The 18,134-nt window shown below is 43.7% G+C and overlaps 1 protein-coding gene across 2 annotated transcripts in view; it reads left to right on the top strand.

Annotated features, from left to right (window-relative positions):
- The window catches only part of fndc3ba (fibronectin type III domain containing 3Ba), a 343,026-nt gene extending 326,153 nt beyond the window's left edge, over window positions 1–16,873 (top strand). Inside the window, exons 26-27 of one of the 2 annotated variants that reach the window (XM_072572145.1) lie at window positions 4,720–5,080; window positions 15,715–16,873. In XM_072572145.1, coding sequence (XP_072428246.1) covers window positions 4,720–5,031 — 312 coding nt within the window. In that variant the 3' untranslated portion in view covers window positions 5,032–5,080; window positions 15,715–16,873. Of the gene's footprint in view, window positions 1–4,719; window positions 5,492–15,714 lie in introns of those variants that run through there. The other variant, XM_072572146.1, reaches the window with a different exon arrangement.
- The last annotated feature ends 1,261 nt before the right edge of the window (window positions 16,874–18,134 follow it).

The following is an 18,134-nucleotide window of genomic DNA, read 5'->3' as shown; positions in this document are numbered from 1 at the left end:
TTTTTTACAGACAGCCACACGGGAACTAACACCAACATTAGGGCACTTGGTAAAATGTAAGAAGGTTGCCAAACATTAGTGACTGGGCAGACAGGTGACAAATCCTGAAAGATCTCCCTATCTTTTTTACACAATGTCCCCAGTACGCAGAGAAAGTTTTATTTACTCCATTTATAGCTGTTACTTGCTTGAAAATTCCAATCAAATGACCCCATTAACCTTCCAAATTTTAGATAATGCAGTGCAACCCTTGTTTATGTAATCTGTTTTTGTTATTTAACATGCTCTAATTCTGGATGTAGGTTTGCTCGCTGAGCTGGAAGGTTCATTTCCAGACGTTTTGTCACCCTACTGGTAACATCTTCATTGGGCCTCCAGATGAAGCACTGTTGATAATTTCTGCTTTCTATTTATATATTTGGGTTTCTTTGGGTTGATGATGTTATTTCCTGTGGTGACATCATTTGCCTGTGGTAATATCATTTCCTGTTCTTTTTCTCAGGAGGTGTTTTTTTTAGATTAGATTAGATTACTTACAGTGTGGAAACAGGCTCTGCGGCCCAACAAGTCCACACCGCCCCGCCGAAGCGCAACCCACCCATACCTCTACATCTACCCCTTACCTAACACTACGGGCAATTTAGCATGGCCAATTCACCTGACCTGCACATCTTTGGACTGTGGGAGGAAACCGGAGCACCCGGAGGAAACCCACGCAGACACGGGGAGAACATGCAAACTCCACACAGTCGCCTGAGGCGGGAATTGAACCCGGGTCTCTGGCGCTGTGAGGCAACAGTGCTAACCACTGTGCCACTGTGCCGCCCACGGTAGATGGGGGTCTAATTCAATGTGCTTGTTGATAGAGTTCCAGTTGGAAAGCCACGCTTCTAGGAATTCTCGTGTGTGTCTCTGTTTGGCTTGTCCTAGGATGGATATGTTGTCCCAGTCAAAGTGGTGTCCTTCCTCACCTGTATGTAAGGATACTAGGGAGAGAGGGTCATGTCGTTCTGTGGCTAGTTGATGTTCATGTATTCTAGTGGCTAGTTTTGTACCTGTTTGTCCAATGTAGTGTTTATTACAGTCCTTGCACGGTATTTTGTAAATAACATTAATTTTCTTGTTGTCTGTATAGGGTCTTTCAAGTTCATTAGCTGCTGTTTTAGTGTGTTGGTGGTTTGTGGGCTACCATGATGCCAAGGTGTCTGAGTAGTCTGACAGTTATTTCTGAGATGTCTTTGATGTAGGGGAGAGTGGCTAGGGTATATTTACAAAATACAGTGCAAGGACTGTTACAAACACTACATTGGACAAACAGGCAGAAAACTCGCCACCAGGATATGTAAACATCAACTAGCCACAAAACGACATGACCTTCTCTCGCTAGTATCCTTACATACAGATGAGGAAGGACACCATTTCGACAGGGACAACACATCATCCTAGGACAAGCCAAATAGAGACATGCAGGAGAATTCCTCAAAATGTGGCATTCCAACTGGAACTCGATCAACAAACACATTGAATTAGGCCCCATCTACCACCCCCAAGAAAAAGAACAGGAAATGACATCACCACAGGAAATGACATCACCAACCTAAAGAAACCCAAACATATAAATAGAAATCAGGAATTATCAACAGTGCTTCACCCGGAGGCCCACTGAAGATGTTAAATAGTATGGAGATGAAATGTCTGGATGTGAGCCTTCCACCTCAGTGAACAAACCTACATCCAGAACCTCAACCTGAACTATAAATCTTTTCAAAACTCGCTATGCTCTAATTCTGTTAACTGAGATGATCAATGAGTGAATATGTAAATATGATTTTTATTTCCCAGTTATGCTTCCCAGCTACTTTCACCCAGCCCCACTCCACCCTCCTATTTATCTCTCAACCCCCTTCCACCACCTCACATTCTTGATGAAGGGTTTATCCCCAAAATGACAATACACCTGCTCCTCAGATGCTGCCTGACCTGCTGTGCTTTTCCAGTGCCACACTTTTCGACTCTGTTCTCCAGCATCTGCAGTCCTCACTTTCTCCCAATTCTGTTCCCCACCCCAGCTATCAAAGTTCCTTAGGCATCATCTTCCAAACCCATGGCCATTACTATCTAGAAGCGCAAGGGAATGCAGATACATAGAAGACCACCACCTTCACGTTCCCCTCCAAGCCATTTACCATCCAGACTTGGAAAAATGTAACTGTTCCGTCTGTTCAAAATTTTAGAATTCCGTTCCTGCAACACATGGTCTGCATCAGTTCAACAAGGCAGCTCAAAGGGAAATAGTGATGCACAATAAGTGCGGACCAAGCCGTGAAATCTGAATCCCCTGATTTTTTTTAAAAATTACACACGCACAACCCTGTATTGGTGATGTAGACAGTGTGTTACTGCCCCAATCACTTACTGTGCCCTGTGTTTTCTGTTGTAGCAATGGGTACCTGTGTGTATGTGAGATCTACTGGTCTTAAGTCTCAGGCACAACTTAAAATGACTGTGTATCAAACATCAGGGGGAAATAGTCTCAAAGGGCTGAGGTCTTTGCGCCAAATTGTCTCTGTGTGGGCAGAGTTCCTACTCCCTACCCCTATAACATCTGGGTCTTTGTTACTTCTGGACTGAAATTTCCACCATTCCCCAGGCCCTTCGCCAGCTCCCTCGCTCCAAACACCTCCTGTTGAAATGCTGAATGGCTCATATCACATTTCTCATGGCTTTAAATGGATGGGTTTATTAAAATAATGGAGAGGGCAAGGCAATACAATTTGACTGAGCCTTTTCATGTGATACCATCTCTTCATCCTAACACAGCAGACAACTGACTGCTGTATGGCCCTCTACCTTCACAAAGGCAACCAGAGTTGGGTAGTAAGTGCCATCCTTACAAATGATGCCAACATGCCATTATTGAATAAAGAACATAAAGCCTGTTAGGATTGAAGTCTCCCAAACATTGAGGTGCTAATTGGGCTGATCAAGTCAAGTTCTTTTTCCCAGGGTAGCCCAAAACTAGAGGGCATAGGTTTAAGGTGAGAAGGGTAAGATTAAAAGGGATCTAAGGTGCAGCTTTTTCATGCAGAGGATGGTGCATGCATGAAAGAGCTGCCAGAGGAAGTGGTGGAGGCTGGTACAATTACAGCATTTAAAAGGTGTCGGAATGGCTAAACGGATAGGAAGAGTTTCGTGGGATATGGGCCAAACGCTGGCAAATGGGACAAGATCAATTTAGGACATCTGGGCGAGTTGGACCGAAGGGCCTGTATCCTTGCTATACATTTCTATGACTCCACGTCCTTTTCCTGCATGAAGCTCCCTTATTCAGTGTAAGTAAAGGAAGCTGTTGAATATGAAGTGTATGCCGTGTCACACAATAAGATATTACTGCAGCAGTTTTTATAAAGAGTGAGTTCAATGTGAGGTGTTAGCAAGTGATTATGCCTTGATGATGTCATATATTAATCACAAAAACCTAGAGAGAGATAGAAATTCTACTGCCTCTGCAATGATTGTTTTTTCGTCCCTTTGCGTCATTGGCAATTTCCAGCTGAGAATTGAATTGACAAGAAACATTTAGTGAAATGGTGTGTGAGCATTGGGTTGACTGTGTTGTTCCAGCCTCTGTTATTGTCCATTCTGCACACTCTTGCTTTGACTCTGTCGTAAGAGCATTGGTGGATTAAGTAACCATTTCACATTCTGTACTCTATGTCTTGTTTATGACAAACCAATAAATAATAATTATTTACATGCATCAGAGACCAAGTAAACACAATTATTTTGGGGATGGTTGCAGGGGTGTGGGGAGAGAGCAAGGCAGTCGGATTAGTTTGGGGATTGATGCACGGCAATAGGGAAGGATAGGGACCCTGGGATTCGATTGGGATTGATACAGGGGCACCTGAAGAGAGTGGGACAGTGAGATTAGTTTGAGATTGATACAGGAATATAAGGAATGAGTGCGCAAGAGGGATTAATTTGAGTATTGATATAAAGCTATGGGGAGAGTGTGAACTAATGGGATTAGACGAGGGATTGCTGTGGTGAGATCCACAGTGGGGGATTAATTTGAAATTGATAGAGGGATAATGGGGAAAACTGGTCAGTGGAATTAGTTTTGGGATTGATACAGGGATTACGGAGATAGCTGATCAATGGAATTAGTTTGGAGATTGATACAGGGATTATGAGGAGAGTTGATCAATGGAATTAGTTTCGTGATTGATACAGGGATTACGAGGAGATTTGATCAGTCCGATTAGTTTGGAGATTGATACAGAGATTATGGGGAGAGTTGATCAATGAGATTAGTTTGGGGATTAATACAGGGATTAGGAGGAGAGCCGGTCAGTGGGATTAGTTTAGGGATGGATACAGGGATTATGAGGAGAGTTAATCAGTGGGATTAGTTTTGGAATTGGTACAGAGATTATGAGGAGAGTTGATCAATGGGATTAGTTTGGGAATTCGTACAGGGATTATGAGGAGAGTTGATCAATGGGATTAGTTTGGGAATTGATGCAGGGATTATGGGGAGAGCCAGTCAGTGGCATTAGTCTGGGGATTGAAACAGGGATGTGGGGAGAGCACAGGGTGGTGGAATTAATTGTGAATTGGTCTATCTTGGAAAAGACTGGATGCCCTGCTTGGTGCCCTGCTTTGGTGGAACCCTGTCCGTTGATTACCAATGTTATTTCCCTGCCCATCTCACAGGTGTACAAGGGGGAGGACACAACATTCCAGATCTCAGGCCTTCAGACGAACACAGATTATCGGTTTCGGGTCTGCGCCTGTCGACGCTGCCAGGACATGTCACAAGAGCTGACTGGACCCTTTAGTCCTTCTGCCATTTTCACACTACGGAGGAAAGAGTCTCCTCCACCCAGTGAACTGCGAACCGCGGAGTTGGCCAAAATGAGGAGTGTGATGCCCAGTGACGAGCAGTTTGCTGCCCTCATCCTGGTGGGATTCGCCAGTTTATCGATTTTCATCGCCTTTGTTTTACAATATTTCATCATGAAGTAACAGAGGGCGAAGAAAGCAAAAAAAAAACATTACGCATATAATTCTTGAGGTATAAACGTAGCCACGTAATAGTACCAGCAAAACCCCATTTAAATATTCCTGTTGAACTTCTATTAATCATCTTTTATTTTTAAGTTTGTTTATCTCTTTTCCCTTTCCCCTTTTGCATTTTGGGTTTACCCCAGTTCAAAGGTTAGTCAAAAATAAAAGGGGGAAGTGAAATGAAAACCACACTGGCTCTTTTCTGCACCTTTTCCGGAAATTACTTTGACCCTTTCACCACGGGCATCACCTGATGCCAGGTGGGAGCTGCCCTCCTGCTAGGGATGGGTTCCTCACTGCATGAGGTTGCTGCGAATGAGTTAAAGTATTCTCCCAGCTGAGATTTCAGTTGGAGGTTTTAGCATTTTTTTATATATATATATATATAAAAATATATATTTTTAAAAAAAATATTTAGGCTGGGAGGGAGGGTGGGGTGGAGAGAAGAGAGAACGAGCTTCAGATTGTTCGGAATTGACTATTAGTTGACAGCCCAAGGTTTTTATTTCACGTTAAGAGGAACGCAATGGGCATCATATTTAGTTCCACTGTAAAACAGGGGATTTTTCCTCTGGTGTTAGCAGTCAAATCTACCTGGCAATGAGGCTGCTATATTACTGCAATTATGCTGTGGTAGACCCCTTCACTCTGCTCCTGTTCACTGCCCTTAATGTCCCCATCATAAGTGAGGGTTACAGCACAGCACACAGAGGTGCAACTGTCGCTGTAAGATGTGGGATATCTCAAAGGGGATATGGTTGGTGAAGAATACCCTCCGAACCACATCCCTATCACTTTTCAAATGGGCAGCAGACACTACCTTGGGCCCCTTTCTCCCACCTGTCCAGAAACTGCACCTCCTCCCCCCGCCAACACAGGGCATGGCATCTCAATTCATCAGTTGGGTTTCCCGCTGTGAAGGTGCCTTACCTGCAGTCGTCCTGTTGGATTCCACATCCACTGCCCTTTCCGAACACTGTACCCTCAAACACTTGCCTTCTCCCTGCTGCTTTTGTACCTTTGCTTCTCTCGAGGAGGTCTCCGCTCCAGTTGCAGGAGACACACTGCCAAATTCAACACTGCCATTCAATAGGGACTGGACTTATTTCCCAATTTTGTTCTTTACCCCTAACCCCTTTCCATTCCGTCCTTTCCCAACCCCGAACAGCCCCAGTGTTGGTCTCAGGCTTTAATAACCTCCCTGCCTGGTGGAAAGTTTAAAGACGTATGATCCGCAAAATCTCCAGATCAAGTCCCAGTTTGTGTTGGATCAGCTGGGACAGGTGCTACAATAGGCCTCAGTGCCTCTGGGATTCTGGCGGGCTGCTTGGAAGATGGGGTGGGTGGACAGCAGGGTTCATTGTGCCAATGGACCATTGCCAAGTGGTGGCACCGGGGCCAATATCGACCTTTGAGCTGAGCAGCATGCTGTCAGGTGACTCTCTGAGCTCCCTGTTCAAAGAAGTTGAGCTTGTTAGAAGCTCCCACTGCTACTTTTAACAAAGACCAATGCTGAGGAGGGAAGTGGGGGAAAATAAATACCTCAGATTCCTGCTTAGGTTCTCACGTGACTGATTATTGCCTAAAATCTCCAATGTATACGCACCAAAACCAATCTAAAGTTTTGAAAACAAAAGCATTGTTCATGTAACTTTAATTTATATGTTACTTAATCACCAAGTCCAGTGATTTTTATAAACAGCCATTTTGGAATCCGGTGGCCATTTTGGAAGGAACTATCCCAGTGCTAAAAAAATAATCGTAGCTTGGTACACCTGCTCAGAAACCAATTCTAGGCTGGGAACTATGTGATCTAAGTATCCATGATGAGGTGTTGAAATTAAAAAGCCTATTTCTGGCCACAGTCATGTTGACGGCGTTGGCACAGTTCCATGGGAGACCAAACCAAAAATATATTTTTTCTTACTATTATACAGAAAATGATCATTTGCACTTTATCTCATTCTCCACTGTCTCCACTGTCCTGTCACACCCACAGAGATATCCCGAAGCAGGGAATCTGGGAGGGTTCAATCTGACAGTCCGCATCCCACTTCTGAATCCAATGTCCAACCAGTCCAACACCGTCACTACTGGCAGCCGGCAGCGCATAGGGTTAAAAATAAAAAAATTAGCGCAGCTTCATTTAGATTCCAGTACCATGGTGCCTAGTCCTGATCCTCCCAAAAAAACCTACTTAACTGAGGCTGAAATGTTACAGCTGACATAAGTCACTGTCAATACCCCCAGACCAGTGCCTATATAAGTGCTGGAAATACCGAGTAGATCATTCATGCTCTGAAGAAAGTAACAAAGCTAACATTTCCCGTCTATGCCCAAGCATCAGAATTCTTTGCTTCTCTCTCCTGGTGCTTAAACCTCCTATTCCTTACTCTGTTGTCTGTTCATCCAGCTTCTCCTTAACTACATCAATTTTTTCCACCTCACTATGTTTCACATTCTCCCTATGCCCTGGATGAGGACGTTTTTCCTGACTTCCCAAAAGGAATTATTAGTGACTGCCTGATATTTTTGACTCCTCCTTCTGGTCTCTCCCGCAAGTGGCAACATCTGCAGTAACGTCTTCTCCATATCAACCTCATCAAACCCTTTAATAATTTAAAAGTCCACTTGTCGATCACTCCTCAGTCACTTCTGTCTGGAGAACAGAGTCCCATCCTGTTTGGTCTTTCCTGAAAACCGGAATCTCTCAGACCTGGTGTCATGCACAGACAGGATAGAGTACATGGAATGTAGAAGAGGTAAAATAGGATGCCTGTCCAAAAACAGTCATGGTATTCCCAAACCGCTGTTCAATATGGATAGACCTATATTAAATTTGCATCACAGAAACAGGCCATTCAGCCCAAAGGATCCATATGATATGTATACACCACCTCTTTAATAGGATGTGGGCAAGACTAGCTTTTGTTACCCATCCCTTGTTGTCCTTAAACAGAGTGGCTTGCTGGGCCACTTCAGAGGGCAGTTAAAGGTCTAGCAGCTTACTGTGGGGTTGGAGTCACATGTAGGCTAGACTGAGTAAGGAAGGCAGATTTCCTTCCCTAAAGGACTTGAATGATCCAGATGGGTTTTTACAACAGTTGATAATTACATGCTCACAACCACTGAGATCAGTTTTCAATTTAGATTACTTACAGTGTGAAAACAGGCCCTTCAGCCCAACAAGTCCACACTGACCCGCCGAAGTGCAACCCACCCAGACCCATTCCCCTACACCTAACACTATGGGCAATTTAGCATGGCCAATTCACCTGACCTGCACATCTTTGGACTGTGGGAGGAAACCGGAGCACCCGGAGGAAACCCACGCAGACACGGGGAGAATGTGCAAACTCCACACAGTCAGTCGCCTGAGGCGGGAATTGAACCCGGGTCTCTGGCACTGTGAGGCAGCAGTGCTAACCACTGTGCCACCGTACCACCCATAATTCTAGATCTTTCTTTTATCAATGAAATTTTAATTTGTCTCTAGGACCTCTGAGTTACTAGTTCAGTGATATTACCATGGTGCCACCACTTCCCCTGAACATCAGGCTTTACCCCACCTCATCAGTTTCTCATTCTGCTTTTCATCTCCGTCTTCCCCTTAACAGCGTCTATGTTGCTAAAGATTCACCACACCAGGAAAACCTTTGAGGGAAGTAATGATTTCAGACTATCTATACTTTGAATCTGCAAGGTGCAGATTGTGTTGCTGCTGTGATTATGATGTGGGGTACCCAATATGGCTGCAGACAGGGAGGTCGAATGTCTGACATTGGCGAGCAGATACCCATTGGCGAGCAGATACCCATTGGCGATACCCATTGGCGAGCAGATACCCATTGTTGACTGGCCAAGGGCAATATGACTTGCTGCAGAAATAGTGAAGGATAGAGTTCAGAAAACCAATTGGAGATGGAGAATGCAGGCCATGGGAGAGACAATCCAGGCCAAGTCTCACGTGAAATGGAATCAACACACAATAACTCCTGTAGTTCAATGATAGGTGTCCCTCAGACAGATATTGGACTCAGGCGGTACACAGCATGATCCCATGGGACCAAGTGGGGTCAACTGACCAGTACACATGTTTCCTTCTGTGACATTCGAATAAAGGAAATAGGTTGCATTTTGCATGGTGCCTTCAGTGTCCCTAAGACATCCTAAAGCGCTTTACAGCACATTGAAGTGCATTCACTTTGTCATGTCGGTAAACATTAGATCCGACAAGCAATAATCCAAGTTGGTGTTGGTTGAGACAGGTTTCCTGCTGTTGTTCAGTGAAGTTCAGGTCAGAGATTTTGTAATGACAGTATCATGTAGTGGAGTAATATCTGAGAGGAAAAAGAGGTCCATGCATTGCTGGAGCCCAACAATATCCGCTCCCTCCCCTTATCAGTCTGGTCTCGTTGTTGGTGGCTAAGCCCCGGATGTTGGTAACTGGATGCTCAGTGGTAGCTATTAATCACGTTTGCTGCAATAGGTGGAGTACAGTGCACACTGTTAGAACAAAGAGGTCGGAATATCGTCCCACACAACCCTAAACCCGACTGATCCTCAAACTAATGGGCCCAAATGTTAATCACCACTGATGTGTGTGAGCTCAGCCTGAAGCTCTGGTAATCTCTCCGGCCTGAAACCTTCCACCACTCTTTCCCTCTTTATGATGCTCCTTTAAACCTATGTCTTTTGGTCGCCTGTCCTAATAGCTCCTAGAATTGCTGCATCTCACTGAGTTTGGTCACTTCTCCTGTGATTTATCCTGGAATGCTTTACCACCTTAAAGGTGCTAGATTAATGTGAGTTTCTTTGTTGCTGATCAATTAGTGTTGCTCATTGTGTTTGGGACCTCGATAGTCACGTTGGGCATACTGTAGTGTTGTGAATTCTGCCGCAGGTGTTTTTGCTTGTTACTTGTGTTGTCTCCAATTCTCACTAGCTGAAACCGGTTTTGCAGCGATGACTGGGAAATGACAGGCAGGCAGGCAATATTGGACGGGCGCAGAATGAGAAGAACCTGCTGTCCCTGACGTGTTCCTTGCAAGCTCCTATCCTGCCCTCACTCTGAAATGACGTACCTAGTCCTTCTCCCCAGTATCTTTCCTCGCCACTGAGCCCCAACCCTCCTCGCACTGATAGTTACTCTTTCAACCCTGTTCGCTATCTACATCTGCACCAATAGGGTCACAAAGCAGAGTCCATTTGCCCCACCGTGTCTGTGCCAGCCCTAAGAAAGAGCTGTCCAAATAATCCTGTTACCAATGGTCTGTCATTGTAATCTTTCAAATGCTTTGCCTTCAGACGTGTTTATTCACATGTGTAGCCAGGACTACAGGCCAAGAGCTGGAAAGCTGGATCACTGTTGTCAGATCTTTGTTGAGCAGTGCAAACATATTACACAAATGACCTCTCCTTAATTTCTGTGGTCTAAGGCTAACAATCCCAGCTTCTATATCTCCCGACCTGACTGAGAAGGGCAGTACAGAGGAACCTGAATTATCCGAATGACATGGGCAGGGAGTATTTTGTTCGGATAATCGAATGTTCAGATAATCGGATGTTTGGATGACACAGTTTAGCCAAACATCGGGACCTTGTGGTCTGTTTAGATAATCCAAAATATGGATAATTGACTTTGGATAATCGAGGTTCCTCTGCAAACAGTTTTTAGGTAAGGAGTTTTAGAGATGATTTGAGACACTGAAATTTCACCCAGAGAATGGTGAGTGTTTGGAACTCACTGCTTGAAGGGGGGTGGTAGAGGAGGAGCTGGATGTAAATAAGACCAACACAATGAAATTAGGTTGATGTCTGGGTCCATAGGGAATTTCTGCAGGTTTTGGTTTCAATTAGTATCCCCGGAAACAACTCCCACTGTAGAATTTTCATTTGGTACAAGCAATCCTTTCTGGTTCTGGAACTTTCTCTCGGATTAACAAACATAGCTAAAAGGGAACCTTCACTCCTGAACATCTCATTGGGTCCCTCAACAGGCTGGCACAGACACATAGATATCTATAGCACAGAAGGAGGCTACTTGGTCCATCATGTTTGCACTGCTCAACAAAGATCTGAATGCACAATCCTATTTTTCAAGCTTTTAGCCCCGTGAAACTGGAGGCAATGGCAATACAAATGAATATCGAAACTCTGCTGACATGTTAGGAGAGTTTCTGACTCAACTACCTTTTGAGGCAGTGATTTCCAGACCCCCCACACATTATCTCCTCAATTCTCCTGGCAGCCTTCCGCTTCCTACCTTAACTCTATGCCCTCTGATGATTGTCCCCTCTACTAATGGAAAAAAGTGCCTTCCTACACATCCTATCTATGTCCCTCATAAACTTATACACTCCTATCTGAGTGTCTTTCATCCTTCTGAGGTAAATAATCCCACCCTATCCAATCTGTCCTTATAGCTCCAACCCTCCAGCCTGGGCTGCATCCTGAGAAATCTCCTGTGCAACCTCTGCAGTGCTATCACTTTCCTATATTGTCATGACTAAAACTGCATGCAGAAGACTGGTTATGGCCTAACCAATATTTTGTACAGTTTCAGCATAACCTCTCTGCTCTTGCCTTCTAGGTCTTGGCTGATAAAGGCAAGTATTTCATATGCATCTGTAACTGCTTTATTTACCCATCCCATTGCCTTCACGGATTCGCATACTGTGTTCCCTCTGATCTTCAGTGTTTTCCAGGGTCCTATCATTCAGAGTGTAATCCCCTGCCTTGATAAGCCTTCCCATGTGCATTACCATTTTTAGCCAGTTTTCTGAGTTGAATTCCACTTGCCACTGCTCTGCCCATCTGACCATTCCAGGCTCTGCTTCAGATTGTATATCTTTACCCGTTATTAAAATCATGGAGGTTTCTCCAAAGGATCCTTTTTGATCCTGTGAATTGCAATCCAAACATCTTGATGTTCCCTTTTAATTCAATTCCACAAAATCCCAATATTGCAGGACTTTGAGCATTGCCGAAAAATAAGGAGTATTTTGTTGAAGCTTATTGTCTTGCAATCATCAGGGCAGTTTGGAAGAAACACCAATTTAGGTGGAAAACCAACATTTATACTGCATGAGAAGAGAGTGCTGATTAGTTTGCAAATAGACTCTGATTGGTCGAAACATTGTCATGGACAATGCATCAATTAAAGATGATTGACAGGTAACTGCCAGGCTTTGTCCTGGTGGATGCGAGATAAAATGTCTCAGCTAAATGTCTCTTTCCACAGAAGTCTTATGTCATTATTTGACTCTGAGTAAGAGGCCATTCAATCAACATAAATGTGGCACGCCCAATACTAGCAGATTCACTGAAGTGATTTCTTAAAGAAAGAATCTTCAGTCTTTGAGCTCAAAAAGTGTCCTCCATGTCTCCTCCTACACAGTCCTCCACATATAGTCTCAGTGCCAGTTCTTCTCACTTTCTTCATTGTTCAATGTTGATCTAATTCACTGAAAGGAAGATGTACAATTCTATGGCATCTCTCATGACCTCAGGATGTTACAAAGTGCTTTACAGTGTACTTTTGAATTGCACTCATATTTGTATTGTGAGCTGTTTGGAAAAGTCATTTTGTTCTGCTCCTGGGTATCAATGCCTATTATATTCCTGCCCAGCATGCAGCTGTATTGATAGCAGCTAGAATGTATATTGTCATCCATATCCCAGTAATACAGCCAGTGCTGTAGTAATTAAATTCAATTGTTGATTTCTGTCACTGCCTGGAAATAGGAGCAGGAGTAGACCGTTCAGCCCATCAAGCTTAATTCACCATTTGATCTGATCATTTGCTTCGGTCCCACCTTTCTGCACACGTCCCTTGATTCGCTGAGAGACCAGACATTAGCCAATCCCGGCTTGATCTGACCTGTAGCTGCTGATTTGATCCTTCTCTGATCCACACTATCAACTCTCGCTGCTCTTTTGCAATGACCTATGACATCTCGGTCCTTGCAACATTCAAAGTCTCAGGGATTATTATTTCCTGATCCTCAAACCTCTTGTGTTCTGGAGAAGTAGGAAAGTCCGCCCAAAGATTGGTGCAAAAGCTAAACCAAAGGAAACGCTTTATTTGCTTAAGTTCACCTCATCAGGAAGTTGGCAGACCAAATCCAGGTCAAACATGAAAAGAATTGTTATGTCATTATGGCACAAAGTCAAATAGCTTCCTCTGTGCCATTGTTTGAAACCTCTGTCATTACCAAAGTTCCCCCATGATACCCATTTCAAAAGATATCATTACGGACACTGGTTCATTGCCTCTTGTTCATATTGGCCTCGGTGCCAAATGTAGGCTGATAGGGTTTAACATGGTATCTTCTAAACACCACCTACTCCAATATGGATAACATTCCACCTTCTCTATCAGTCAGGATCTCCCAGCTTCCAATGTGCCGTTCACAGTGAAGAACAAATAATATGCCGATAATTCCACCAAATCTGCCAATGATTCCCTCTCTTGGTCAGATGGTGAGGGAATGAATATTTCTCGAACACCATTTGAGCAAACATGTAATGAGACTGATTACTATTACTTCAGGACCAGAAATAATCTGTCATTATAAGAGAGTTTACCTCAGAACCAGACTTTGCAGTAATAAGGTCCCCAGAGGGTAGGTGAGGTAATTGTGTGTATTCCTGCTGTTTGTCATGCCCCCTCCTGTCTGTTTGAAGCAATGAGGCAGCAAGACTCCCATCGCCAACCTAGGTCCATCACAATCTCTTTCATTCCAACATGTCCAGCTCTCAAAAGTTCTTCCAAAACATACTTTTCCAGCTGCTATTTACCTCACACCTAACCTGTTTGTTTTTAAATTAATGGTTTATTGTGTTTGGGTTTTGTCTTCCCTATCTCTTTAACTCCATGGCTATGATGGAGAGTGTTGGATCCTGAATTATTCCTGATGTATATTTCCTTGGGAAAGGTTCCCTTTCCACCTCAACATAGGGCAGAATCGTAGGGAATTTTCAGGATTGGGAAGGGTTAAAGATCTGGGCTAGCCAGGGAAGGGTGAGGGTCTTATTGACTGTGAGGGGCTGGGTTAAACTTCCTCCATCTCTCACAGAGGTTTCACAAGTGAGGAAGGGGACATAGATGACTACGAGTAGCTGTCAAACGTATTCATTGGGGCCCTATCTATTACTAATTCCTCTATACACAATGCTGCCTCTTCCATTCCTGTGACTGCTTTTCCAAGTGGAAATTCCAACACATTGGACCCCCACAACCTCCTTGCAATATCGACCTGAAAGTCTCAAATGTGGCACCAAGTACCCTCCCTGACCAACCCATTCATACTTTGGGTCACCTTTGCTGTGCTCAACCACATCTGATCTCAGTTTTGCCTTGAACCATCTCTGTCTCTGTCCATCTCCTTGACAGTCTTTATTTCAATCACATACCTCCCCAGTGCATCAAGTAACACCAGTGCAACGTAGGATCATGTCCTATGGGAAAGATGACATGGGGGACAAAGCTTTACGACATTTACAGCAAGCCTCCTTAAATTGCACCTTCCAAACCCTTGACCGCTACTATATGGAAGGACAAGAGACAGCAGAACACCTGGGAATAGCATCCCCTGAAGTTTCCCTCCAAGGTACACACAACCCTGACCTGGAACTATATCACTGTTCCTTCAATGCTGCTGGGTCAAAACCCTTGAAATCCCAACCTAATGGTGCTGTGGCTGTCACTGCACTCCATGTCTATGGCAGTCCAACTTGGCATCTCTGCACCGCCACCTTGAGGGCAATTAGGGATGGGCAATAAAAGCTGCCCCAGTCAGCGAAACCCGCATCCATGAATGAACAAAAGAATTGTGACTCAAAACAAACAGCACTAATTATCTTCAGCACTACATGGATAAGATTCTTATTCCATTTGCCCCATGGTGTGTATAATGTCCATCGTAAAGGAAATAGCTTCAGGTCTGAGCAACATGGGCACCTAGAGCTCAGGCTACAGTGCAAGGGGCGGACAGGGTAAAGGGCAAGGAACCGTTCTCTGTCAAAGGCAGAATGATAAATGTCAACACTAATGAGTGGTGAGAGGACATAGCGTCTCCATCCTTCCTGCCTCAGACACATTTTAAATGACTTTAGACTTGAAAACCAAATACAAAAGGAAAATCAACTGAGAGGAGAATTTCGGAACCCAGTCTGAGCCATTGCAACTCTGACCCATCTGCCTCTCCACATCCCCATCTCCCTGTCCAAACTTGGTGTGGGAGGAGGGGAATTCCAGCATTTAATTCATCAATTCTTATTTATACTTCTTATTGCATTCAGTACTTTAAAAAAAGCCAATTACAGTGCAATCCTATTATTTATTGTAAGTATGCGTATGTACTCATTTTATTTTTCTTCTGGGTGGCATGCTTTGTTTTTTTTTCATGTGTCATTTTTGAATTGTTCCTATTTTAGGCATTTTTTTGCTGTAGGTGTCTCTTAAGTTCTAGATTTTTTTTGTAACACTTTTTATCTCAAATCGGGAATTTTCTTTATGTCCTGTGAGTGGGTGTGTGCACACATAAGCTTGTGTGCTCTCTTCACCAAAAGCATTATTTGTGAATGAACTGTTTACACATAGCCAGGCTAGTAACCATACCTTGTCTTTGTTTTCAGGGTGAGAGGGTTTACCCTCTTCAACACTCGCAGTATCCATGGGGCCCAACCGCACAGAATGGGATTGGGGGGAGTGGGGAGAAAGGCTTATGAACTTCCCCAGATTTCTTGATATGAGAAATGTCTCCTTTCCACAACCTGAATAGTAACAACATACCCCCCCCCCCCCCCCCCCCGCCCCGTTCCCCTTCACATTTCTATAGCTGATTGTGCCCCTCTGGTTATCAGTTGATGTAGCAATATTAGCATTGATTTATAGTTTATTCTCGCAGTTTTTTTATTATTATTTTCAATCGCAGAACTTGACAAAGCAATCAGAGCAGATAGTTACATTTGAGCAATTTGTTTTATGATTTAAAGATTACTTTCTGTTGCCAAAGCTTCAGGCATGTCTACTTTAACCAGTTTTTTTTTAATTTAAACTGTTATTTGTGTTTTGTGATGCTTGCTTTTAATTTTATTCTTCTCTCTTTGAGGTCTCATGTACGTGTCATTCAACCTTCTAAAATGTCTTTTTAAAGAAAAATGATTAGACTGTACTTGTTTCAATTTGAAAGTCAAATTGTGTCAGGAGAGTCTTGTGGTGCAGTGGTAGTGTCCTTATCTTTGGGCCTGGAGGCCCGGGGTTCCATTTGAGTTGTGGAAAAGGTTGTCTCATTCAGACCATAACTCACTAGGTTTTGTCTCTATGTCAATCTTGGTCATACCCGAGTTGAATGGACACTCACAGTTACTGCCCACTCTGCCTTGACCCGCCATGGAATGGAACAGTACAATTACAAGGCCAGAATTGTCCAGGTGCCCCATTCCAACTCTTCCCCATCATCACGTTGTGTTGCTGCTGTGAGACTTCCACTGATTCCCCACCAATGAAGCAGCTCTCTGATAAGTTCTGAAAGAAATTAAATGCCTCTCTTTTACCTCAAGTGTTGAACGTACATTCCAAGCTTTTCATTAAAAAAAAGTAAATAAAAAAGAATGAAATCATAAACGTTTGTTGTATTGTAAATTTTAGATTATTTCATAAGCATTATATAAAACTGTCATATCAATTTTAATGTATAGATTTTGCAAATACTACCCTATGTATGTAAGACTAAACCTTATCTGTAGCGTACATATGTAATATATTTATGCCCAAATAAATGTTTTAATTCTTTCTGGTATTAGGGATTTCTTTGTGTGCTTGCATTTGACCTTCCATACCTTCTCTGAGCAAATGGGTTAAATCTTATAGATTCATAGAGATGTATAGTACAGACACAGACCCTTTGGTCCAACTCGTCAATGCCGACCAGCTATCCCAACCTAATCTAGTTCCATTTGCCAGCACTTGGCCCTTATCCCTCTAAATCCTTCTTATTCATATACCCATCCAAATGCCTTTTAAATTGTACAAGCCTCCACCACTTGCTCTGGCAGCTCATTCCATACACGCACAACCCTCTGTGTGAAAAAGTTGCCCTTTAGATCCCTTTTCTATCTTCCCCTCTCACCCTAAACCTATGCCCTCTAGTTTTGGGCACCCTTACCCCAGGGAAAATACTTTGTCTATTTATCCTATCCATGCCCCTCATAATTTTATAAACCTCTGTAAGGTCACCCTTCAGCCTCTGATGCTCCAGGGAAAAAGCCCTAGCCTATTCAGCCTGTTCTTAAAACTCAAACCCTCCAACCCTGGCAACGTCCTTGTCATTCTTTTCTGAACCCTTTCAAGTTTCACAATATCCTTCCGATATGAAGGAGACAAGAATTGCACACAATATTCCAAAAGTGATCTAACCAACATCCTGTAGAGCTGCAACATAACCTCCCAACTCCTATACCCATGGGGTGGCACGGTGGCTCAGTGGTTAGCACTGCTGCCTCACAGCACCGGTATCCCAGATTCGATTCCAGCCTTGGACGACTGTGTGTGTGGAGATTCCCCATGTCTGGGTAGGTTTCCTGCGGGTGCTCCAGTTTCCTCCCACAGTCCAAAGATATGCAGGTCAGGTGAATTGGTCATGCTAAATAGTACTAGGTGCATTTGTCAGCGGGAAATGGGTCTGGGTGGGTTGCTCTTCAGAGGATCGGTGTGGACTGGTTGGGCCGAAGGGCCTGTTTCCACACTGTAGGGGATCTAATCTAATCTAATCTTCTCCCTTTCCTGCCCCGATCCATTTCCTTTTATATTTATGTGCATATCTAAAAGTTCCTCAAATGCCCCCGTCACATCTGCCTTCACCACCACTAATGGCAGCACATTCCAGACTCCCATCACTCTCTTTGTAAAAACTTGCCCCTCACATCTCCATTGAACTTTCCCCCTCTTGCTTTAAATGCATGCCCCATTAACGTTTTAACTTTTCAGCAGAACTGGCTAAATCTGATGATTTTCTTAGCTAAGTGTTAATTGCGTGAAGTTTTTCAGAGAGTGT

This window comes from Chiloscyllium punctatum, chromosome 6 (genome assembly GCF_047496795.1).
Source record: "Chiloscyllium punctatum isolate Juve2018m chromosome 6, sChiPun1.3, whole genome shotgun sequence".
Lineage (NCBI taxonomy): Eukaryota > Metazoa > Chordata > Chondrichthyes > Orectolobiformes > Hemiscylliidae > Chiloscyllium > Chiloscyllium punctatum.
The sequence above is the reverse complement of the archived record's forward strand: the minus strand, read 5'-3'. Positions and strand labels throughout refer to the sequence as shown.